This window comes from Tachysurus fulvidraco, chromosome 13 (assembly GCF_022655615.1).
Source record: "Tachysurus fulvidraco isolate hzauxx_2018 chromosome 13, HZAU_PFXX_2.0, whole genome shotgun sequence".
NCBI lineage: Eukaryota > Metazoa > Chordata > Actinopteri > Siluriformes > Bagridae > Tachysurus > Tachysurus fulvidraco.
The window spans coordinates 6,099,840-6,127,067 of record NC_062530.1 but is presented as its reverse complement, the minus strand read 5'-3'; the positions used below and the strand labels follow the sequence as shown (position 1 = coordinate 6,127,067).

The window sequence follows — 27,228 nt, the reverse complement described above, 5'->3', positions numbered from 1 at the left end:
TATTTATTTTGCTGACGGGATTATTTTATATTGGTTTTTAATTGACCTATATTCAGCTTATGGCATGAATAAATTATATTTTCTAAATCCCCAGAACTTCGACTAGTAATTCTACATAGAAAACAAACTATAAAGCTGTATTATTTCTACGGAATTAACACTTGTATGGTAAATCGCAATACAGAATGACTATATACTTCATTACTATATTATTATAATATTATATTATACAAGATTTAATTACTGTTTTTTTTTCATGAGCCAGGAATTTCATTGGTCCTGAAGTGTGAATTTCAAATATTTATACTTTTACTTGAAAATGATTGAAATGTCAGTACTGTAGTAATCTCACTTAATTACAGTAAGAAAATCATACTTTTTACTCTTCATATTCACCATTAAAGAGGTCCTCAGTCCAAATCTCAAAAGGTCTCTTCTTCTCTCAGCTACAGCATATGACTGCATTTTGTGAAATGGGCTGAGTGCAGCATCCATTGATTTCAGTTTAGCATCCAAACAAGTTCATCAATGCAGAAAGAAACTCAACCGTGGTGCCAATTCATCATTTGTGCTCTTGTCATGCTACATACTGTAGTTAGCAGGGCAGCAAACCCTCAGTGTGTGTCTGAGGATGGATAAGTCATCTAAACTGAAGTATCTCCTTTGTCTGCCTAGAAATCATGATAAGGTACATTTGTATTGTGATTCCAATAGCCAACAAACTAACAATCAAATTCTTGTTAACAGTAAAAATTGGACATGTTTTTTTTTATTCACACGACTGATTAATTCATCGGAGAATACGAAGTGTTCATCATACACATCTAACAAAATTACAGAGACTGACTGATGTTTCCGGGCAAAAAAAAAAAAAAAAACAGGTTTAGCTACATAATAAAAGTTCTTTTTCACATCAAACCATGTTTGTAAATCCTTTGCTCTTGTTTACTTGAGTATACTTTCAAAATGGAAGAATCCAGCCACTAATGTATTAAATACAGTAATTGTGCAAAAGTTTTAAGCAGGTCTGAAAAACAAAGAATGCTTTCAGAAATATAAATAATGAGTGTTTATTTCTGTCAATTTACAAAAAGCAAAGTTAGCCAACAAAAGAAAAATCTAAATCAAATCAACATTTGGTGTTACTACTGTACATTTTGCCTTCAAACCAGCATGAAGTGATGGCACGGCCCCCACAGAGCCGTGATCTCGACATCATCGAGTGTGTCTACATGAAGAGACAGAAGGATGTGAGAAAGCCGACATCCACAGAAGATCTGTGTTTAGTTCTCCAAGATGTTTGGAACAACCTACCAGCCGAGTTCTTTCAAAAACTGTGTGCAAGTGTACCTAGAAGAATTGCTGATGTTTTGAAGGCAAAGGGCGGTCACAGCAAATATTGATTTGATTTAGATTTCTCTTTTTTGTTCATTTATGAAAATAAATGTTTAACACTTCCATTTTTGAAAGCATTTTTTCACACCTGCCTAAAACTTTTGCACAGTACTATATATCGAGTACAATTTTGATAAATGATCTTTACTTTATGGATGAATGGATGAATTCTGGATATAAGCTATGATTCTGAGCTTCATCGCTTAAAAAAACTGCAAAATGCATCTAATAAATCCTTTTTTGAAAGTGTTGCTGGGAGAAAAACTTGTCTGATGTAATTCTTTCAGTTAATGATGTGTCTAAGATGGAAATAATGATCCTGAGATTCGAGATAATGGGTTTTGCATAAAAAGTAGAGAATCTTCAGGCATAGCTGGTGTGCATTTGTAAATCAGAGGAAAATAGTTGTAACAGAAAATATGATTTTCATGGTCAGTGACAGATCAGTGCTTTAAAAACCTGTGATTTTGACTGGAACTGTATATTTTATGTGTATATCTCACATTTAGCAAATATGAAGATTCCAGTCATTGCTAGATTCAGACTAGATCTCATCATCGTCAAACTGTCAGAGCAGCTGGGAACAGTTGGGAATTGTAATAATCAGATTAAAACTTTCAGGGTTGTTGATGTTGTCAATCGGCTGCTCCCTGTTCGGGGTCACCACAGCGGATCATCCGATTTGCATATTTGTTTTTGGCCCAGGTTTTTCAAGGATGCAACCCTCCCGTTTTCCCGTCTTGGGACCAGGACTGAGAGTTGGCTAGGTCGGTTTCTTGCCCAGGAATCGAACCCGTGCTGCGATGGTAAGAGCGCAGTATCCAGCAAGAAATCCACAGGTAACATTATGTTAAAATTATGTTTTATCTTTGTGTGTGATTACATTCAGAAATTGCTTAAAGTCCAACTTCTAACTAAAGCTATAAAAATGACACGGATCTTTTATATGCAGACAAATAATCTTTTAGTAATTGGATTAAAAAGCCTTAAACATCACGGTCTCTTCGAATGACTTTGGCCGGAATCTGGATCGGATTGAAAGGTGGAAAAAATATCCATGTAAATGCTTGAAACTGTTTATTTTCTCATTTGGATTTAAAAATACCTTTTGTATGAGTGCAGTGATCCAAAATAAAACTGCTGACGTTTTCCACTGCAGGTGTAATGGTGTACGCTGTGACTATATGTCTGGAGGTGAGTATGTGTGTGTATATGTGTGTGTATGTGTGTGTATGTGTGTGCATTTTTTCTGGGAAGTAACCCGTGTTACAGAGGTGGGTGCATTTCCACAGAAAAGCCTAATTTCCAAGTATGATGAGAAGAACGGCTCGGCGTAGATTCTGCGAGCTGTCATCTCGTAATTACCGTAATTCTGGCATGATGTGAATGCACTGATCCTTGAGTAGAGAGTGTGTGCATAATTATTTAAAGACAGAAATAGCAGGTATAGCAGGCAAAAGCCCAAACACAGCGTATGCAAATAGAGAGAGAAGATAAAACATTTACCCTGGCTTCTGTTTGATTCGGAATAGCTGCTAGTGTTGTTTTGAAGCAGGACTTTTAATAGCGAGGATGCTATCTGACTAGTGGAATCTCTCAGCTGTTAATTGCTTCAATTGACCCTTTGTGGTGTAGTCATTTCCCCACACTCTGAGACAAATCACCATTTAACAATGAATCTGAAACTCAGTCGGGCTTCTGATCTGTACCCAATATAACCTCTGGCTGTTGGACAATTTGTCTGAGATAGACCAGACGTAAAACCTTATACCCTGCTGTCTGTCAATCTGCCGGCAGTAATGAGCAATATCTTCCGTACAGCGATGTGCTGCTGATCGTTACTGCAATGTTCGCAAGGAATGTCTGAGGTGAGAAATCCGTAGTCTAGAGTATTTGTGTACAGAATAAACCTCTTATTTTTAATCGATAAAAAGGACCAAAAAGAGAAATATTCATCATCTTCCTTTATTTTAATAGCTTCTCTTTCTTCTCAACACTCTCTTTCAACTTTCTCTCAAATTCTATAACTGACACACTGTGAATAATATTCTGGATACTGCACCATTTTTTTTGTTGTTTCTTTGGATATTCCCTATTTGGGTTCGCTACAGCAAATCATGTGGTCTGTGTATTAGATTTGGCACAGATTTTACACTAGATGCACTTCCTGATGCAATTTTCCCATTTTATCCAGGTTTGGGACCGCCACTGGGCCTCCAGTGGCTGGATAGCTCCGTGCCCGGGAATCAAACCCAGGCCACAGCAATAAGATCGTGGCATCCTACCACTGTACCACCAGGAGGCCTGGATACTACAGCATGGAGAAGACAAAAGAACTGCCAATGGGCCTGTATAATAAGGTAGATGAACTTCATAAAGCACTTGAAACACTTGAAAACAGTTAGTACTGAATAAACTCTGATAAAGAGCTGGAAAATATGAGCTTCTGTTGAGACTAGACCACAGTCAGATAGAACACGAAAGATTTCACTCACTACTGCCAGAAGAATTGTTCGGGATGCAAAGAAAACCCACAAACAACTTCGAGAGAAATACAGGCTGCACTGGAAAAAAAGTGGCGTTGTTGTTTCAAGGAGCACAATGAATAAGTATTTGAACACAAATGACCTGCATGGTCGACTTGCCAGGAGAAAACCGTGGTGGATCTCATGTATTGGGCTGTATGAGCTCCAGTGGCACAGGGAAGTTAGTAAGAATTGATGGCAAAATCAATGCCGCATGTTATGAGAAAATACTGGCAGACAATTTGCATTCTACAGCAAAAAAGGTGCGCATGGGTGCCCATGCACTTGGATGTTCCAACATGACACTGCTCCAAAGCACAAGGAAACGTTGACTCTCCAATGGCTTGAGCAGAAAAAGGTGAAGCTTCTGGTGGCCAAGTACACAGTCTAATGACCCCAATATCATTGAGCCACTTTGGGTATATCTCAAATGTGCAAGTATGTGCAAGACAACCAAAATATTTACAGGAACCATTTTGCCAAGAAGAATAGGCAGTTATACCACCTGAGGGAAATAAGAAAAGACCGCATGCCATCAATGGTGCTAAAGGGGGCAACACACGATATTATAAACTAAAGGTATGCAAACTTTTAAACAGGGATTATTTCCTTATATTCCTTTTTGTTATGTTTTGTTTGATGATTGTGCCGTTCGTTTATGCCTTACTTATAAATTCACCTGAGGTCTGCAAACTTTTGATCACACTCACAATCGTACAGTATATACAGTTATACTGAATATCCGCACAACCGAATCACACCCATGCTGATACTCGTTATAACTGCACTCTTATACGTGCGGCTTAAAAATTGATCGACGACTATGTGTACAAATAGAAAAGATGCTAATCTTTTTTTCTGCTAATTTTGTTCAGAGGTACTTTAGACTTTAGAAGGAAACGGGATCGATCATAGAGAAATGTACAAAACCCTAACCCTGTATTAATCTTTTATTGTATTATATGTATGAGAAAAATTCTGTTGTACCGAAACGTACAAGTGTGACGGCCAGCACCGTAGCATGATTTATTACTCCTGCTCCATTTCTACCTCTTGTTCATTATTCAACATTTCAATCTTATTTCTCCTCCGTAGCATCTCTTGTAGATTTCATTAGAGAACAGAAGTGGTTCAATGCCAGCTGTGTGAAGTTGACTTGTTATTGGAAAATGTTTCTGTGGTATTTAATATAGTTGTAGGATTTTGTTTGCAATCAATTCCATCACCATTTTTTTTTCTTTCACAACCACAAAGACAATCTATCCATATATAAACAGGTCCCTATAGATAGTGGAGTTGAACAGCAGGCTAAAATCTTACGCATTATGCATCTCATTTCATAAATGGATTAATGATGTAACGGTTATTAAATTAAAGGGACTTTGAATGTCTGATTATTTAAGCACATTTACACCAAGCGTTCAATTTTCTTATCCGAAGGTGCTGATTCAATGTCAATGACGTTAGTTCTGAGTGTAATTTTAAATAGGTTTAATTTGATATGTTGTAAGTTAATGGGTTTAAATATGTTAAATAATATTATATTTCTATATTACAAGCTGATTCACAGGAACTTCAAACTCACACTCGTCAAACTCATCGCGTTCATGTCTGGCCATTTTGTCCCAGAGCTGAGACCAGTGTGTGTGTGTACACAATGTAGTGTATGAAATGGTTAAATACATCTAAATGTTGACTTAAACTGGTGTATAGAAGCCTTTATTATCATCACTTAAACATTACTGCACAGTATTATTTTTCTTTACATATCTGAACTGAGTATGTTGGGGTCAGAGCGTAGGGCAGCTATGATACAGCCCCCACGGATCAGGGAGGGTTAAGGTCCTTGTTCAGCTGCCCAACAGTGGCAGCTTGGCAATTCTGGTGCTGGAACCCCAACCTTCTAATCACCAACCCTGAACCTTAACAAATTGAGCCACCAATGCCAACAAGTTTGCACTTTTGTAACTTAAAGCGAATAAAAACTACTGATTGCATGTTCAATATTTTATAAACTAAATTTAAATATACTTTCTCTATAGAAAGATTAGATAGATGTGTGTGTGTGTGTGTGTGTGTGTGTGTGTGTGTGTGTATGTGTGTGTGTGTGTGTGTGTGTGTGTGTGTGTGTGTGTGTGTGTGTGTGTGTGTGTGTGTGTGTGTGTGATATAAGTATTTAAGAATTTTTGTACCTTCTGAGACAAATAGAAGGCGGCTATGCCTAAAGGCCAGAAGCAGCAGAGCATGGAGAAGAAGGCCAGACCAAGGTGATCCTGTGGGATCATAAGTGGGAAGTTGCTTTCGCTTTCTGTGTCAGTGAAGTCATCACTCGAGGAATCCTGAGAGAGAGAGAGAGAGAGAGAGAGAGAGAGAGAGAGAGAGAGAGAGAGAGAGAGAGAGAGAGAGAGAGAGAGAGAGAGAGGAGAGAGAGAACAAGCCAGAGTTATGACTTGGCATAGAAGAGATAATATCACGGCTAGGGATGCACTTCAGTAAGAAAAGAATCAGACGTGTTTTAAGAAATATATGTAAATGTATGTGTAAAGTGTTTTCTGTAGAGAGAATGTTTATTTAACATTTAACAGAGAAAACTAAAGTGGTTTCTTTACTTTTTCCACCGTTCAGGACAGAGAAATTTGCGCTTTCTAGTTTCTCAGCAAAGTGACTAGCATTATTTTTGTCTAATTAATGTAAAGACAGAGCACAGAAAAGAGTCTGGAGAAAGCTTGAGATTAAGAAGACTGTTCCTTCAGCTTAGTTACTATTATTATTTTTCTTCCAATAAAACTTTCTTTTCTTGCCCCTAGCATTTTGGTAACACACTGAACACTGAATATCCCCGATATCTAACAACATTTGGCCTACTGTAAAATGAAACGACACATTTCTAAAGCTTTAACGCATTTTCAAGGTTTCAACTTGATTCTTGTAGCTGACAAAGAAGCTTCTTAAATAAATGAGCGTGCAGAAGGAATACATCAGGGTATGATAATAGTGTTATAGATATGCAGCAAAACTGCATATACTGTAGGTTTAAAGGAGGTATACAGGTATACAGCATTATGCTTCATAATAGCTTTTGATCTAAATGATGCCGGTGTGTAATCACTCATTACAGACAGGGTTAAATGCTTTGCTCAATAATGCAAAAGGTTGAACCCTAATTTTCCGATTAACAGCCCAGAGACGTAATCATTTTGAGCCGACACTAATCAGAAATTGGCATCATCAAATGCTTGAATTTGCTGCAATTTATTTCAAAATCTAGGAAGCAACTTGCAGAGTTTTTTTGCATTAAAAATACACAGGAAATCCTTATGATCTAGTGGTCTATGTTTCCTTGTAGGTTTCCTAATTGAGGGCCATCGAGCTCCCATTGAGTTGTGGTCTGAAATGTCAAGTGTGTGTCAAATCTGCTGAATACAGTGTGTGTACAAAACACTGGTGCTAACACCACACATGTATGCGTCAGTGTTTCTGTGTCAGGTTTAGAAAGCGGCATTCAAAAACACATCTAATTAGCCCCAAATTTGAGCTAATTGACACCATAACATAACAGGAAAAGCCCTGTGCTATAGACACGCCTCCAAACTCTGTTATATACGTGTTCCATAATGTCGAATGTTTGGATTGAGCTCAAATTGAAAAGCTGAGCCACATATTCAGGTGATGCGTATCGTATTGAAAACCTATCCATATCAACACATGAATGTATTTTACCTGATATTTATTTTCTCTTTCGTTATAAGAGTTATAACAGCTTACTAATGTAATAAATTGTTGATGTAGTAGCATAGTGCAGCATAAGAACAGTTCGAACAGTCCCAGACAGTCTATTAATTATAACTACATCCTCTTAAAGTCAAGCTATTAATATATTGTAGGAAAATGCATATGATGGTATTTTCTAAAAGCCCATTGTAGAAACTATTCAAACACAGTATTAAAAATTTTAAGTTGTTCGTTATGCTCATTCCAAAGCGTCCTAATTTCTGCATGCATTGTTGCTGCATCCTTTTTTCTGATGCGTCACCTATCCTCTTACCCAATGTGACTGAATAAGGTTATGGCAAATACGTAGCAGCAGCAGTGCTTCCCTTCAGGCGAATAGTGACTTGTTCTTTAAAAAAGGACCTGCAATTTCCATCTCTCTACTCCTTTCTGACCTTGTCTGAATGTTCACCCAGTTTCAGTCTCTCTGAAAACTTTTATTTCCTCCAGACCCACATCATGAGTCATTTATCTCATACGGAGCCTAACCATAAAACAAATGTGTTGTGTAGACCAGAGAGTATTGTTTGCGTATCGTTGTTACGACCCAAGTGGCGAGAGGACTTTCGAAGCCGTTCTACAACATAAAAAAAGCTAGATGTGTGAAGTTTTACATTAGATGAATATATGATGAATAAAACAAAGTAAGTGATATTACACCAACCTGTCATTGATTATTTTCCTATAACAGCATCCACAGTGTTTTATTCCTTACTAAAACAGCATAAAATATTGTTTCTAGGTTTTATAACCTCACTGTCCTAGCTTCATTTTGTGTCGCTGGTGTTCAGTACATCAAATTTTGATAGACTTCAATTAGACCCAATTAGGTAGCTACTGTATGCAATTAGATATTATATTTGACCTCTGGATGAAAATCACTGCTGGCGTGTGTAATAAACAGTGACAGCTTAAACTTTCTGGCTTCAGAAAAAGCTGAGTACATTCTGTATTAGCCTGGACTTCTTTTAACTAAATAAATAATGTTTGTTAAGCTGTCTTTTCACTTGCAACTCATTCTTCATTATTCTTCCATTAAACATAGCCTCATCATTGGTTCAAGACATAAATAAAGGATTTGATGCTTTTTGAGATCTTGATCTTGACTGTCTCGCTTTTATTTGGACACAATATTAATCCACGACTCCTAGAAATCTTTGTTCAATTATGAATAGTTCCGGTATTGGCTTTGACAATGGAGTTAAACAATATGGCCAAAACTATGGTATGTGTACACTTTACCATCACACCCATGTATGTATGTGGGTCTTTTTTAATGTGTACCACTAAAAACTTCTCTTCACTTGACCTAAGAAGCCCAAACCTGTTCCAGTGTGACAATGCACCAGCTCCATGAACACAGAGTTGCACTGGAAGAACATAAGAACCCTAACCTCAACCCCACTGAACACCTTAATGATAAACACCGACTGCACCCCAGACCTCCTTATCTCATTAGCCATCTTATCAGAGTCTGATCTCACTAATGCTCTTGTCGCTGAATGATCACAAATTCCCACAGCCATGCGAGGAGTGTGGAGCTTATCATCATAACGTAGAGGGGACTAAATACGGAATGTGATGTTCAACAAGCGCATAAGGGTGTGATGGTCAGATGTAGACAAGTTTTGGCCATATGATTTGTTATTACACAGCCCTCAGGTTGGAATCCAGAGGCAGAATACTGTGCTCTCATTGCCGTGGGCCAGGTTCGATTCCCGGGCAGGGAGCTAACCCAGCGACTGAAGAGTTAATACTCAGTGAGAAAAATAGGAGGGTTGCATTCGGGAGCAACCGATGGGAGAAAAAAAATATTAAAAAATTTATGCTATTATACATGTTATGGTAAAGCCCTATCCGCCCAGTTCTACATTACTCAAGCTTACAGATGCCCATGATTTCTAATGTCACAGTGATTGACGCGACATAGCATATGTATTCAATCTCTCAATTCAATTCAGTACAATTTTAATTATACAGTGCTTTTAACAACATACAGTGTTGAAAAGCAGCTTTAAAACTGCCTGCAATGAGCATGGGCAATTTTGCTCCCTTGACTCCTGACACACGGCTTCAAACTTCCTGGATGATAGGCACAGGTTGTAAAATTTTTCCTTTTCTTTTTCTAGCATGATCTGCTAAGATAATTCATTGACCACTAATGATACTTTCCTACATATTTAAAATTTGCATGCAGGCTTATAAAACTGTCGATGCCACAGACAACACTCAGCAGTGATGCAGTGCATTGCTGTTTCCATAGTGACAGCACTATGTGTTTTTAGTTCCTGTTTAGATTCCTTTCTCCTCCCTCATTTTGTTTTCTGGTCATCCCTTATTGCTTTCAGCTGTGTCGAGCCTTATTACACGGTCAAGGTCTCCAAATGTATCCTCTATTAATATAATAAAGTAAACTGTCCATGTGTTTTTTACTATTTTACTATGAAAATTTGGTATAAACTCTACATTTGTACTTATATCTCAAGACACTGTAAACAGAACAACTGTTTAAATAGACATTTTGCTTGGACTCTCTCTGCGTCCAGAACAGATCTGCAATAAAGACATGTCATTTTATCCTGAATTATTTTTCAGATTAAACTGCTAAATGAAATTGGTGGATATGCTAAATGAATGTGTTGGCAGATAAGCCTGTGTACGGTTGTACAGTGCACAGATTTATCTGCCAACACATTCATTTAACCGTGTCATACTGAAATTGTGATTATGTCAGGTTTTTTTTGCTACTACAGTTTATATTTATAAAATTGAAATCATTTGTATAATTTTAAAATTTTTTCCTGACAATTGTTACAATTTTAGAAAAAGGTTAAAAATGTTTATAGAAAACAAGTCAACATAAATATATGTGTAATAAGTCTGTCTGTGTTTTTGTCCTGTTTCTGTCTGCTGCCTTGCCCTGTTGTTAATTGTTTGCTCCGCCCACTTCTTGTCCTGTTTCTGTCTGTGTACCTGTTTTCTTGTTTTTGGTCATTAAATCTCTTTACTGCATTTGGATCCTCATTCGCCTTTGTCTAAACGTGACAGTTTAATGTATAATAGTATATAATTTATCTATAATAAATGAACATGTTTAAAATGCTGATTTATTTTCTTTTAAATGCTGGGGAATATCGGCATTTCCAAATTTTTTTTTCTTTCAGTTTTATAATTTAACATTTAAAAAGGTTTTGCGTTTTTAAAAATTAAAACAAATATATTTACCCACCTTTTCAGTGTTAAATAATCTATTTTTGTCGACATAAAACATGATCAAAAAACTTTTATTTTGTTTTCGCATTGGTTTTAAATCAGTATTGTTGTATTGATGGTGTTTGTTACCATCAGACATATTTTTTACACAGTGTATTTGCAATATGATATTTTTTGGTCATATCACATAATTAGTGGTGGCTTGGGGAAGGTATTTTACTGCTTAGTCCATCTGTTCATTTTAATTAAGACACAAATTTTGGATATGAAAAACGATGCTGGATTGTATTCCAAGCTGCTGTTCCTTTCCTTACCAACAGAGTTCTTACTGTGTAGGTTGTAGCTTTCTGATGTACATTTAATTATTAATGTCCATTAATTTAATGTCCATTTAATTATTTAAGAAAAAAAACCAAGGTAAGAAGACAAAGATAAAAAGATGCATTTAAATCTCACCTCAAAGTCTGGCAGCAGGTCGTCTTCATCCTCCATGCTGTAGGACACGCTGTGGACGTCTCTGCTCACTGCCAGCAGCTTCCGCTCCAGAGGAGATCCAGGGCCGATGTCCATGAATGTGGTTTCCAGATACTCCTTGCTGTGGAGGCCCAGGGAGTCTGCAGGGCCCCAGAGAGGAGCAGAAGGCGTATAGAAGGACTCAAGTGTGCTGGGGAGAGAACAGGGATCCAGCAGCTGCTGTTGAGATACATCTGTAGGACCAGAATAGCTCCTCCATGCTAGGGAGGGAGGTCTTTTTTCCTCTTCGCATCTCACAAAAATGCCCTTGAAGAGGCCGCTGTTGCCCGTTCTGGATGAGTGTGTGGGGCTGTCATCCAAAAGCGGGTGCTCCAATTCATCCAGGCTGTCCATCCTGATTTGAGGGAAGTGATTATTGAGGAGATCTCAGACGAACTCGAGTGCACCTCTTTCCTTTATTCTAGAGCAAGCAATCCATCTTTAATATTTTTTAATTGGTGCTTCATACAAGCATGAATCATCTTGTGGGTGGGAAATTAAGATGTGTGCCTGAATTCCTCCCTCCCCTGCTTTCTTCTCTTCCTTTCCTCCCTCTAAGCTTGCGTCAGGTTCTATTGAGCTTAAAAAGCTAGTCGGGCTCTTGCACGTTTCACTTTCTGCGCATCTCCTCCGAGCCACGAGGGCCGAACGTGTGGTCAGTGTCACATTTCACATGATCGGCCGCATCTTCGGCTAATAAATATGCTAATAAGTTTTGCACTGTGCGGAAAGAAAATTAGGAGTCCATTTCGATGATTGAATGCTTTGATTACGCTGCATAAAGAAAAAGAGCTTCAATTGCTGACTTTCCGGATGGTCTGTCAGTTATCTCTGCTAATCTAAACCTACTGTACCCGACTAATGAGGTTAGAGCACTGGACTTTGATTTAAATGCAAAGTAGAAGGTGATAAATAGTTATGCTCCATCAGAGGAAGGAAAGTTAATGGAAATACATATTGAATTAGCAGATGTTGCTTTTTTGCTTTTGAAATTGGAAAAATAGTTCCTAAATTTGGCAGACTAGTGTAAAAAAAATATGAACTCTACAAACATTTCTGTAATCCGGACAGTGCTACAGAAATAGAATCTGCTCAGCTGGTCTTTTCGCTGCCCACTCAGTATGTTGCTGCAGGGAAAAGTGATGAAGAAATCACAGCTTGGGTGTATTGATTTATTTCTGTGTGTGTGTGTGTGTGTGTGTGTGTGTGTGTGTGTGTGTGTGTGTGTGTGTGTGTGTGTGTGAGTCTTCCTTTGGGATATGTATTTTTAATGCTGTCCTGGCCGGAGCTTCAGTCAAATCAGGCGGGAAGATATCCAAAGCCGTACCCGATGTACTTCTGCTCCTGTCTCAGCTCACCACTCTGCACCAACAAAAGAAGAACAAGGTCAGTGTTTATTTTGTCCTGATGCTCATTGTACAACAATCACTGACACTAAAGCACACTGACATCTAAAGTCCAGGTGTTGAGATCGAAGGTGTTACACTGAACCACAGGACATTGACCCTCAAGCAACTGTGTGTGTGTGTGTGTGTGTGTGTGTGTGTGTGTGTGTGTGTGTGTGTGTGTGTGTGGGTGGTCTATTCCAGGCATGGGGACACATCAAAGCAGTGTAGTGGCAGAGAGAGGGCAGAGGGCGACTTGTTGAGGCTCTTTAAAAGGGTTGGACGGCTTCCAATGGTTGGTAAGGCACTGAAACATTTATCATTGCAACCCCATTCAGGGCTTTCGACCCAACTTCAAGCACACGATGTGCTGCATGTCTGTGGCTCCACGCTCTCAGCATACAAATCTCTAAGGCCAAAAGGGCTAAAAGTGAGGCAAGTCAATACACTAGCAAAGACAAAGAAAGCAAAATAGAAAATTCCTAGAATCTTTTAGAATCAAGCAATCTGTTTTTGACATGCAAATGGGAGCCACCGGGAAGGTAAGTGATAGATTATATGTTCCGATTTTTTTCCAAGACCTTGACGTTAAGGACATTGGGTATTCTCTCTGTAGCTCTGCCAGTCCACTGAGTTGGCAGGACAGTAAAGCATTCAATCAATACTCTCACTCAGCCCGGCACGCTGATTCTGATGTCATCAGGAGTTGCATTTCTCTTGCGAAATGCCCTGCAGCTGTTTGTGTTTACTGTGTGAGCTGGACACATTCGTCATTTGGACATGTGTGAACTTTCTGGTTGTGTTACTTTACAATACACATTTGTAACCAAATGTGCATGCATTATTCTGACTGAACAGAAAATGTGTTCTCCATGGATACAAATAGAGATATAAATAGAATATACAGTACATGGCTAAAAATTTGTGGATACCAGACCGACCACTAAAAACACAGCTGTATGAAGTGTCTTTGTATGCCGCAGCATTATAATTTCCCTTCAGTGGAATCAAGAGACCCCAACCTGTACCAGCATGAAAATGTCTCTGTGTATTATACAAGCTCTATTATTTGCTTAGAGTCGAGTAAAAAAGCTCTCCAGACCTCCTGATCTGACATTAGTACCTGAATGAGCAAATCCCACATAGCCCAGTTCCAACATCTAGTGGAAAGCCTTCCCAGAAGAATGGAGGTTATAATAACAGCAAAGCATGGACTATAACTGGAACAGGATGTTCTACAAGCACAAACAAGCATGATGGCTTGGTGTTCACATTCTTTTGACCATCTTTAGTAACTGCCTGGTCAGGATCACAGTCATTATAATTTATATTACTAGTCTGCGAAGCAGAACAACATTTGTGAGAATTTATTTCAGGCAAGAATGAACAAATCAAAAAATAAATAAATAAAGTACATTTGTAGAGAAAAAAATAATGAATGAACTTAAGCAATGTAAGTGAGGTCAAAGCCAGAGATCAGAGATCATGCTGATATTTCAGTGTTTAAATTAAAACCCATATCTATCTATCTATCTATCTATCTATCTATCTATCTATCTATCTATCTATCTATCTATCTATCTATCTATCTATCTATCTATCTGCATATATATATATATATATATATATATATATATATAGCTTTATCCATCTATCAGTCTACTCTATCCATCTATCTATTCATCGCTATCTATCTTTATCTATCCATCTATCAATATACAGATCTATCTATCTATCTATCTATCTATCTATCTATCTATCTATCCATCTATCCATCTATCTGCATATATATATATAGCTTTATCCATCTATCAGTCTATTCTATCCATCTATCAGTTATCCATCCATCTATCAATTCATCGCTATCTATCTTTATCTATCCATCTATCAATATACAGATCTATCTATCTATCTATCTATCTATCTATCTATCTATCTATCTATCTATCTATCTATCTATCTATCTATCTATCTATCCATCCATCCATCTATCTATCTATCTATCTATCTATCTATCTATCTATCTATCTATCTATCTATCTATCTATCTATCTATCTATCTATCTATCTTTTTCTCTCTCTTTATCTATCCATCTGTCAGCCCACCTATTTATCCATCCATCTATCTTTAATTACATTTTATTGTCAGTTAAATGTTTTGTATAGCTGTATCATGTATGAGTCATATTTAGATTAAAGAGATCATGTTCCTAATATTTTGGCCCTAATGATCCATGTCTTATGTACACTCTCATGCATGTCCAGATATCTGCCATGAAGTGGCTCTGCAACTGTGCAGAGTGTTAGAGTTCTTTGTTAAAACAATGGTAAAAGTGAACAGAACCAAATGAATGTTGAAATAGTGTTGCACTTTATAATAATACCAGCTGCTTGGACCTGTAAGCTTGTTAGTAGTTCATCAGCGAAAAACTCCACAGTGTCCCAGATGTGTCAGCGTTTCAGCGTGTAGGCGTTTCAGCAGTTATGGCAGGAGGGTTCCTGTGAGGTCTACAACATCTCAAAGAGGAGTTTCGTACCGCACTGTCAGGCAGCGTGGAAAAAACAAAGGAGATGACAGCACAGACCACACGACATCTGCAGCGACATCTGTCTGTCATCTTTAACCTCTTCCTTCCCTCCCATCAGCTCTCAGCCTGTCTACCTGTCTGACTGCATCAGCACCAAACATCTGACTTCCTGTGATTAGTCAGGCAAACAAATTGCAGCTTGGCTCGTCAGGGACCGTTATGTCTGACACAAAGCACATTAGTAATTCTGTATGTGGGAAGCAACATACATACAGTATAGCACACATAGACTTGTACATACATTTACTACAACTGGGCCATGTATGAGAGTAAAGGAAGAAAAAGGAAGTTGAAAATTATTCATTCATTCATTTTCTACTGCTTATCCGAACTTCTCGGGTCACGGGTAGCCTGTACCTATCTCAGGTGTCATCGGGCATCGAGGCAGGATACACTCTGGACGGAGTGCCAACCCATCACAGGGCACACACACTCTCATTCACTCACGCAATCACACACTACGGACAATTTTCCAGAGATGCCAAACAACCTACCATGCATGTCTTTGGACCGGGGGAGGAAACCGGAGTAACCGGAGGAAACCCCAGAGGCACGGGGAGAACATCCAAACTCCACACACACAAGGCGGAGGTGGGAATCGACCCCCAACCCTGGAGGTGTGAGGCGGACGTGCTAACCCCTAAGCCCTAAGCCACCCAAGTTGAAAATTAGAGAAAAAAAAAGAAAAGAAAAGAAGAAATAAAAATAAAATGGTCAAAAATAATGACTATTATTATTACTATTATTTCTATCTACTAAGTATTTAACTTATCTTTGTATCTGCTGCCATAGTTCTAACTCCTACTTTATTCTCTATCAATTCTTGTAAACATTTTACATTAAATGTTTTTGAATGTTTTACATAGATTTTTATTTTTAATATTAACTGTTGTTCTACTGCTGCTCTTCATATCCATATGCATAGGTTTGCATGTGTGAATGTCTCCAAATATTCTGCTAAAACAACCATTGCTATCATTTAATGATTCCTGAACGCTGGCTAATGAACTTTTCCTTGTAGTAGGGATAAGCTGGTTAGAAAACGCAGTGAATCTAGCATAATTAAAAAATAAAAACAAAATGAACAGGAACAGGGGCACGGTGGCTTAGTGGTTAGCACCTCCAGGGTCGGGGTTCGATTCCCGCCTCTGCTTTGTGTGTGTGGAGTTTGCATGTTCTCCCCGTGCCTCTGGGGTTTCCTCAGGGTACTCCGGTTTCCTCCGCTGGTCCAAAGACATTGTAGGCTACTGTAGGTAGGTTGATTGGCATCTCTAAAAAATTGTCCGTAGTGTGTGATTGCGTGAGTGAATGAGAGTGTGTGTGCCCTGCAATGGGTTGGCACTCCGTCCAGGGTGTATCCTGCCTTGATGCCTGAGATAGGCACAGGCTCCCCGTGACCTGAGAAGTTCGGATAAGCGGTAGAAAATGAGTGTGAGAGTGAACAGGAACACTGTTAGAGATTCTCTGCTTTTTCCTATGTATTTAAAAAAATATCAACAACTTTACTGTGACCTACAGGCAGCAGAGTCTGGCCTGGTCATCTCACTTTCTCTCATTGTCACCTCAGAAAAGAGAGTATTTTATACATCTGTCCGAGTAATCAATTCCTTGTACCATGAAACATTTTAATCTTATGGTTTGACATGAATTGTCTCCTCGCTGTCTGGCAAAATGACATGTCATGCTAACCTACTGATCCTCCTGTTCTGATTTCTTATTAGGTTGGCTTTGTAGAAGCCAACATTCTGATTTCCGTTATAAGATTATTATTATTATTATTATTATTATTATTATTATTATTATTATTATTATTATTATTATTATATAATAATATTTATATATTATTACCCCCCCATAGACTCCCATTATAAATTGTGGAGGTTTATAACTCGGCAAGCTTTAGAACTATCTACACCAAACTCGGCCAGCTCCTTTAGGGTGATACTCTGAACAAAGTTTTAAATTGGTGTACCGATTGGCCTTTCATTTGTCCCGCAGCCCTGCCCCCAAAATATGCAAAAAACTTTTTCCAACATGGACATGTGACATATCAAAACACACAATGAGGGGAACTTCCTCACATGCTCGTCTTCACTTACCTCCAAATGTTTTGGCACCCTAGCTTTCTGTCTACTTGCTTCCAAAAGTAACACTGACCCTTATGTCTACTCGCCTCCAAAAAGCACAGGCCTTTGCGAATACTTGTATCGTTAAAGCCAACATCAAAGTTTGTCGCAACGAACTTTACAAATCTAGTTACTATTATTTTACTGCTTGTAAAGAACATTCATCCTGAATATATCTACTTACCAATGGCACTCCTTTGAAAAAAGAAGAATTCTTTCGATGTTATTCAAATCAAACGCTCTCACAAAACCAGGCTAATTGTATACTGTATAATGTGTAGGTCCTCTTTGTGAAGCCAAAACTGTTCTAAGCTTTTAAAGCATGGACTCCACAAGACCATGGAAGGGGTCTGGCAACAAGATTTTTTTGCAGTAGTTCCTTTAAGTCCTGTAAATTGTGAGGTAAGGCATCCATTGACCGTATTTGTTTGTCCGGACAAATCCAAAAGATGCTTGATTAGATGTTGGAAATTTAGAGGCTGAGTACAAAACTTTGGCAGGGTGCATTTTCCTGCTAAAGAGGACAATGCCTGAGGGAATACATCATCAGTAAGGGGTGTACTTGGGCTTTACTTGTTGGTAGATAACAACCACTGCATACTGGGAACACGCAACAAGACCTACTGGTTTGGAGATGTTCTGACTCAATTGTCTAGCCATCACAATATACACACGTGTACAAAATTGTTGGTACCCTTCCATTAAAGAAAGAAAAACCCGTAATGCTCCAGCTGTCTCTGGTTTGAAGAATGACTGCCTAAGATGTTCAATAGGATTTAGATCAGGGTTAACAGAAGGCCATTTCAGAATAGTCCAGTGTTTTGCTCCAAGTCATTCTTTAACATTTCATGTGTTTTTAGCTGGGTGTTTTGGGCCTGTATACTGTTGGAGGGCCCATGACCTAAGACAGAGACCAAGCTTTCTGACACTGGGCAGCACATTTTGCTCCAGAATGACTTCATACGCTTGAGATTTATTTGTACCCTGCACAGACTCAAGACGCCCTGTGCCAGATGTAGCAAAGAAGCTCCAGAACATAACCCGAGCCTCCTCCATGTTTCACAGTAGTTACAGTGTTCTTTTCTTTGTATGCTTCATTCCTGCGTCTCTGAACATAGAGTTGATGTGACTCGCCAAAAAGCTTCAGTTTTTTTTCATCTGTCCAAATTACATACTTCCAGAAGCTTTGCGGCTTGTCAGTATGCATTTTGCCAAATTCCAGTCTCGCTTTGTTATGATTTGCTTTCAACAGTGGAGTCCTTCACGGTCACCTTCACCACGACTTATCTCAAACAGTGACTGATGGTGCGAACTGACAGTGATGTACCTTGACCTTGGAGTTCACCTCTAATCTCTTTGGAAGTTGTTCTGGGCTCTGGGTTACCATTCGTTTTATCTGTCTATTCAATATGTTATTACAGTCCCATGGACCTTAAATTTCTGAATAATATGTGCAACTGTAGTCACAGGAACATCAAGCTGCTTGGAGATGGTCTCATAGCCTTTAGCTTTAATAATTTACCCACTAAACTCCTGTCCTGAGACAACTCTTTCCTTATCTTTCTGTGGTCCATGTTCAGTGTGGTGTACACCATGATACCAAACACCACACTGACGATTTTCCATCATTTAAATAGGAAGACTGACTGATTACAAGTTTGAAGACACATGTGATGCTAATTACAGGACATGCTTTAGTTTAACATGCCCCTACGGTCAAATTATTTTCAATCTTTTCTAGAGGTACCATTATTTTTGTCCAGGCCAGTTTCATTATATTGCCATCTGTGTGACCCGTACAGCACCTTATGTTTGGGAGGTGTAGCCTATATCAAATTGTGCAAAACAAAGCCAGGTTGGAATTGCCAAAGATGGCTGCCCCGGACATGTCTCGGGTGGTCTAGGTTTAGGCTAAGGAGCAAGCTGTATAAATGTCACTATTTTTTAGTGTCCTTATACATCCTTAATGATGCTGGATTTGATTAATGTTCAGCTGAAGGACGTGCGATTGAGGAGTTGGGAGGCGTCAATAAGAGTAACGAGCTGAAGCGCTAATGTATAATTCATCTAGCTGTATAGGAAGTAAAGATCCATTCAGCAGATTAGATGTAGACAGTAAAGCTTTCATTGATGCTCCGGCTACAGTACGGTTCTGCTCCACTGCTTCTGTATGGAGGTGCCAGGATAAATGGGGCTGGAGAGTCAAACATCACGCAGCATGACTGATGAAGAGTTCAATGACCTGCACATAATAGTTGCAGCTCTGGAGCTGCGGTCACATGATAGCGATGTCACTCATTTTAGGCGAGGCGACTATTTTAGGCGAATGGTGAAAATACAGTCATTGTGAAAGATCTTTTTATTTCTTTAGAAGTAGATGTAGCCAATGTTGTTATGCTAGCTGAGTGACTTAATAGTAATTTTCCATGGAAACCTCTTTTCAACATGTGAGCTGTTTGTTATAGAGTGAATGGTAAGCAGCACTACTGCTTGATGAACAAATCCTATATGTGGTCGATTATACAACATATCAGTTACCACAACAACTGGGGATGAATCTTTAGAATGATGCATAGAGATACAGCAGGCAACGTAATTTAAATTCAGGAATGCTTACTGTATATTTTAGTACACATATGAAGTGTCTTGATTTCACAACTAGATTTTATAAATGAAGTGATATATTATTAGATCGATTTTTAAAAAATCTACACAGAAAAAAGTCAAAAAATGCACGCACAAAAACATTTACATTTACAGCATTTAGCAGACGCCCTTAACCAGAGCGACTTACATTTTTTATCTCATTTTTATACAAGTGAGCAATTGAGGGTTAAGGGCCTTGCTCAAGGGCCCAGCAGTGGCAACTTAATGGACGTAGGAATCAAACTCACAACCTTCCGATTGGTAGCGCAACACCTTAACCACGAGGCTACCACATGCCCCCAAAACACACAGTAGTCCAGCTTAGAGAAAAATGGCAACGAGTTGTTTGTCGAGTCAAAAGAGTCGACTCATAAGTGAGCTGATTCAAATGATCTGGCTCGTTGTAAAGATCCAGAATTCATATTGCTAGGTTACATTAGAGAAATGAGCAGTCATGGCACGATATATTTCTGAGACAAAAAGCTCCTTCTAGTTTAGTGAACAACTAACCTTAACCCTCTCTGCTCCAGGGCACCATTGCATGGCTTGACCCTGCCATCTGCACTCTGGCCCTTCATCCAAAGCTGGGATATGTGAAGAAAAGTATTCCAACACCAATCATTGGTGGCTACATTGGTGGGTTCAGAGAAACATCTAAAATGAATCCACGCTAGGACAAATCAAATCTGATGGCAATTATAAAACCTGCTATTGATGTCTTGTTGGATTGGAAAGACAATTAAAGGACAAAGTCGTCCTGCTATTATAATTATACCAGACACCCCTGCTTTCACACATACCCCCATTATCAGACCTGCCGCTTGCTTTCATTAGCATATCACACATAACACCACACACACTTTTTCTCTACACTACTGTCCAGGACAAAAGCACTCAGCTTTATTGCCTGTTCCTCCCCCCAGTTCTGTGTAAAAGGCTACTGCATTACAGCGCTGCCTCTCTTTCTGATTACTGCCTCCTGAGCACATAAAATCCCCCAGCTCAGAGGAGAGAAGCCTGCAAGGACAGGACGACAAATCACCACAGACACTTTTGTAGTCGCTCCTTCCTACCTGTCTCTCTCTCTCTCTCTCTCTCTCTCTCTCTCTCTCTCTCTATCTATCTATCTCTCATGAACGTCGAGGCAGATGTCCTTCTACGCTCCCTCTCAGTGTGTCCTCAGCCCTCTTCCCCTTCAGCTCTGTTTGTCAGTCCTTTTCATTTGAAATACCATTTTCCAGTTTAAATTTAGAGAACACAAATATCTCACTGATATTCGCGAGGCCATATTTCTCTGGAGAGTGTTAAAGGAGCAGCCAAAACACATTTTTACTTCATAGTAAAAATCAGCCAAAGCACGTTTAGAGTTTAAAGTTTGCTTCTTTACAGAGCTACAAGACTACCTTTGCAGACATGTGTATTAAAATATACCAAAATATACAAAGAAGCGTGGATTTGTGGCATGATACTTCGTGTGACATCATCACAACGCGCATTCAGCCGGAGCCGTCTTAGATTTCACGTGCATCGAACATGAGTATAGACATCATTGAAAGTAATTACATAAGTGAATGGGGGGAAAAAAACATGTCAACACAGCGAGAGCATGGAAGACTTAGTGTTTTCATTTGCTCCTTTAAGAAACATCCTGAAAGCGTACGAACAACTGGTGTATGTCAATTTTTGAAGAAATGGCATAATTAGAAAATTAAGGGGCAGGCAGGAGATTGAGAGGGACATTACTTTTTTTTTTTTTTTTTTTTAAATCAATCCCACACACAGCACCAAACTGAACCGTGTGTTGAGGAAGAACTCGATTGAACCACCCCAGCCATCATCCTGCTGGTCCCAAGCCTGGCCAAATGGGAGGGTTGTGTCAAGTAGGTCATCCGGTGTAGAACTCATTCATTCATTTTCTACCGCTTATCCGAACTACCTCGGGACACTGGGAGCGTGTGCGTATCTCAGGTGTCATCGGGCATCAAGGCAGGATACACGCTGGACGGAGTGCCAACTCATCCCAGGGCACACACACACTCTCATTCACTCACACACTCACACACTACGGACAATTTTCCAGAGATGCCAATCAACCTACCATGCATGTCCTTGGACCGGGGAGGAAACCGGAGTACCCCCGAGGCACGGGGAGAACATGCAAACTCCACACACACAAGGCGGAGGTGGGTATCGAACCCCCAACCCTGGAGGTGTGAAGCGAACGTGCTAACCACTAAGCCACCGTGCCCCCCGTGCCCCTCCTGTGCCAAATTAAACATGTAAAAACAACTTGACACAAGTTGAGGTGAGTGTGTGAAACTTGAAGGATTAATAAATAGCTATATATTCCATTTTCTTATATAGATAATTCTGTCTATTTTTACTGTCATTATTTTGTATTCCATTTTAATTCTACCTTTTATGACACTGAAATTCATGGACAGTATGGTGGTGTGTGAGTGTGTGTATGACAAATAAATGGGAAACAAATTTGGAGTGATGGGATATTTTTTTCTTTTTTGTTCTTTGAAAGTCAGAATTTTTAATCAAATCTAGGCATCATATTTCTAGTCTTATAACAACTAACCACAAATGGTAGAGCATTAAAGGATACACCATACATTATGTTAGTTGCCAATATGGATCTTTTGTAGCTGGACCAAGGACCAGTGTGGATGCAATTTTCATTTGAAACCCAACAGAAGCCACATGTGAGCCTAGGACAAGCCTGATTAAACAGGTGGAATCAGTTGTGGCTTGACTGAGATAAAACCTGCACCCACACAACCCCTTTAAGACAGCATAACGCTGGACACCCCCGATGTAGAACACTGTTGTTTTTTGGCTGATCCCATTGGGGCCACCATATTTGATTTATATCTGTAAATCTGTATCTGTGTATATATTGGATGTATAACTTCCTCCCACAAGCTTGGGACCAACACTGAGAGTGCACTGCCTTGTGGCTGGGTTGGATTCCTGCTTGGGAATTGAACCTGTGTTGCATCACAGAGAGTGCAGGTGTCAGCAAGAGTGGGGTAAAAACCAGTCCCAAACACTGGGATAGCAAACAAACATGATATTAACAAATAACAAGGGCAACAAGGACAGGAAACACTGGGGAAAAACTTGAAATGAAACCAAAACACAGAACCTAGGAAACTAAGTACAAAGTGGCACCAAGCAGACATAACGGACAAAGACAAACACGACCTCGAAGATGACGATTGCTGGGATAAAGAGGGGAAACAATTACCACCACATGACATAATACATAGACATACACTGCCGGAACGCCCCCTAGTATACCGGCAGCGAATGTTGAAGAATAACTCTGACAGTGGGACCAATTTAAAGAAAAACTCCTCTGCTAATAAAGCTGATATTTCACAGGTTTGCATTGGAGTTTAGTAATGAAGCATCCCGGTCTTTTCACACTGTGTCCCTGGCACAATAGAGAGCCACAAATGGAGAGCGAGTAGGCGTTGCTCATTAGCACACAAAATGTGTGCGCTGGCATTACTTGTGATATGCAGCGTGTGTGTGTATACAGTATGTCCTGTTATTAATGGACCAGGACCTGCTTTGCCACCTCTGCACTCAGGCGAACTTCTCCGCTTCGGTAATTCCACCACGCTAATGCCTGGAGCTCAGCGGTGTCACATTATGAGCAGAATGGAAGCTGTATAATTCTTCCCAAATGACATTATAATGAAGTAACGAATTCGGAGCGAGGGGATTTTTTTCTTTTCTTTTTTTTTTTTTAAATCATGCTGCATGGCGTATGTGTTTGCAAATGAGCACATTAATCAGTCATCTCTCAACTTCACTTATTATGCTCTTCCTCTTTTCTCTCCCATATGCACACACTTCTCTTGTGAGTTATCATAAGGCAGTCAATCTTATAGAGTAGCCTTTTGCGTAGAATCTGTTGGGTGATTATCTGGCACCCTTAAGCAGAGAGCGAGAGAGAGAGAGAGAGAGAGAGAGAGAGAGAGAGAGAGAGAGAGAGAGAGAGAGAGAGAGAGCACAAGAGAGATAGAGAGAGAGAGAGAGAGAGAGAGAGAGAGAAACAGAGAGAGCATGACAAGGAGACAGCAAGCGATAGAGAATTACAAGGAGAGAGAGAGAGAGAGAGAGAGAGAGAGAGAGAGTATGACAAGGAGACAGCAAGCGATAGAGAATTACAAGGAGAGAGAGAGAGAGAGAGAGAGAGAGAGAGAGAGAGAGAGAGAGAGAAAGAGAGAGAGAAACAGAGAGAGCATGACAAGGAGACAGCAAGCGATAGAGAATTACAAGGAGAGAGAGAGCGAGAGAGAGAGAGAGAGAGAGAGAGAGAGAGAGAGAGAGAGAGAGCAAATGAGGGAGCAAAATGAGAGAGCACATGAAAAAGAGAGAGGGAGTGTTAGAATGAGCAAGCTAGAGAGAGAGCAAGAGAGACAGTAAAAAGAGAAAGAGCATGATAGAGAGGGAGAGAGCAAAAGAGAAAGCATGACAAAGAAACAGCAAGCCATAGAGAGGTAGAAGGAGAGAGAGAGAGAGAATGATGCTGATGAAAAAGCTTTCAGCTTATTGTTTTGTTTTGCAAAGTCCTTACTGCAGGTCACATACTGTAGCACATACACACACTAAACACGTGTTAGGGCTACAGGTACAGATTCTACCACTTTTCTTTTCTCTATCCCTTTATGTCAGTGTCAGTTTTTAACCACAGCTCTACAGTTTGGTTGGATATTTTTGGCTTGGATGTGGATAAGTGATTATTTTATCAACTAGCACAGCAGACAAAAGTCAAATTAACTACCCTACTCTGGCAACTAAACCTTATTCAAAACTACATAACAGAGTGGAGAGAATTTACAGGGCAAAAAAGACTCATTATTGGTTCTTAAATGGTTCTAAATCAGGGTGTATTTAACATCCATGGAACGTTTCCATTGCACATAAGGATCTCTGTCGTGGTAAAAGGTTCTTTAGACTAAAAAGGTGAAAGCTTCTTAGAGGAAGCAAAAACGATTCATCTACGGCATCATTTCGGCTCTTAGTTAGCTATCTAGTATCCGTCGTCTAATATTAGCCATCTAATATTTAATAAGACTTTGAAATTGTTACGTTACAGAAGAGTTCACTCTTTGACATGATATTAAAAGGTGCAACGATGCTGGCTCACAGTGCTAGTGTGCGCCACAATGGGGTCCTTTATGGGGTGACATTTTTATTACGATACCTATGTGGTTTTTCCAGGAAGATTTTCTTTTAATAACAGTGAAGATGATAGCAAAAGCAAAACGTTTGTCCATTTTTCAATATGGTATCTGGGCATTGTGTGATGTCATCACGACAAGCAAACACGAGTGTCATCACGAATGTCATCACGACAAGCAAACACGAGTACAGCTGTCATAGAAAGTAATTCCATATGTGTCTATTGGCACTGAAATATTCCTAGTAAATAAAAAAAATCATCTGAACAAAGTGACATATGAGCCTATTCTGTATGAAAAACCTATCCTCATGAACCTACAGTATAAAAGGGTAATGACAGCATGAGTAGTCTCTCTGCACTCAGGTAAAGGATTCATGTCATCAACAAGCACTCTACCGAATAAGTGTCCTTCACTAGTCATGTTCGTCCTCCACTAGACTGGTGAATAAATGTATTTAATAACACGTATGATGCTGTATATGCATTCAATACTTGTGTACATGTTTTTGGGATGCTGTTCGGGTTGACGCAGTAAAGTGATGACCGAGGCGAGCTAAAGCAGTTTCCCTTTTCAGCTGACATGCTGATTGTGCAGTCAATGTCGAGTCCTCGAGTCTGCATCGGACGGATGAGCGTGTATAAGGGAATAAGACATCGGTGGTACTCAGCATCATGTACGTACTGATAAAAGAATATATGACATACCTTTAGCTAGACAGACAAATTAAAATATTTCACAATGCAAATTCATGATATACTGTATAATATGCATTATTTAAGTAGTCCTTGGAAAACAAACCTGGAGACCACGTTATGATCCACAGAATTTTTTTCAATCACCGAAAAATGTGTACAGACCTACAAACAGTGTCGGTCAGTGCTACAAAAGCACCCGAGAATACTTTTAAACAATATAAATACACGCTCTTTATCATGACACTGATCATTATATTGCTTAATGCTTTCCTTTAGAAAAGTTTCTATCTCAACTGATTCTGTCTTTTTGAACGAGTCACTTAGGTGAACGATTCTGTATCGATTGATTCGTTTTGTTTAGTTGCTGCTTCGTACAGTAACCGCACGTATCAAACTCAGACTGACAAATCCCCCTTATGTTATTATCAAACAGATGTATAGTATTTTATATATTTATCTATAATTGTGTTTTTAAACAAGCTTTCACATGAAATGGGTCAGCATTCAAGTCAGTCAAGGTTCTGTTCATGACTGAGAGTATTCTCTTTCATTCAGCATGTCAGGGATTAAATCACTGACTCGTTCAGTCCTAGAGATTCTGTCCTCGCTTTTCAGCAGGTCAGTGTTTGAGTCAGATATTGTCCTTCTCAGCCAACAGGTCAGTATTTGAGTCAGTAAGTCTTTTAGTCATGACTTAGATTCAGTGTGTCAGTTGTTCACTCATAAAAAAGATATTGCCCCTTCTCATCTAACAGGTCAGTATTTGTGTCAGTGAGTCTTTTAGTCATGACTCAGATTCAGTGTGTCAGTTGTTCACTCATAAAAAAGATATTGCCCTCTCTCATCTAACAGGTCAGGATTTGACTCAGTGAGTCTTTTGGTCATGACTCAGATTCAGTGAGTCAGTTGTTTACTCATGAAAAAGATATTGTTCTCTCTCATCCAACAGGTCAGTATTTGTGTCAGTGAGTCTTTTGGTCATGACTCAGATTCAGTGAGTCAGTTGTTTACTCATGAAAAAGATATTGTCCTCTCTCATCCATCAGGTCAGTATTTGACTCAGTGAGTCTTTTGGTCATGACTCAGATTCAGTGAGTCAGTTGTTTACTCATGAAAAAGATATTGTCCTCTCTCATCCAACAGGTCAGTATTTGTGTCAGTGAG

General features: G+C 39.3%; 1 protein-coding gene across 2 annotated transcripts in view; it reads right to left on the bottom strand.

The window, feature by feature from the left end:
- The window catches only part of tmem91 (transmembrane protein 91), a 33,783-nt gene that overhangs the window by 3,641 nt on the left and 2,914 nt on the right, over nt 1-27,228 (bottom strand). For both annotated transcript variants that reach the window (XM_027173887.2, XM_047822779.1), the window contains exons 2-3: nt 11,361-12,779; nt 6,113-6,259 (exon numbers count right to left, since the gene is read on the bottom strand). In XM_027173887.2, the coding sequence (XP_027029688.1) occupies nt 6,113-6,259; nt 11,361-11,771 (558 nt within the window). In that variant the 5' untranslated portion in view covers nt 11,772-12,779. The remainder of the gene's footprint in view (nt 1-6,112; nt 6,260-11,360; nt 12,780-27,228) is intronic.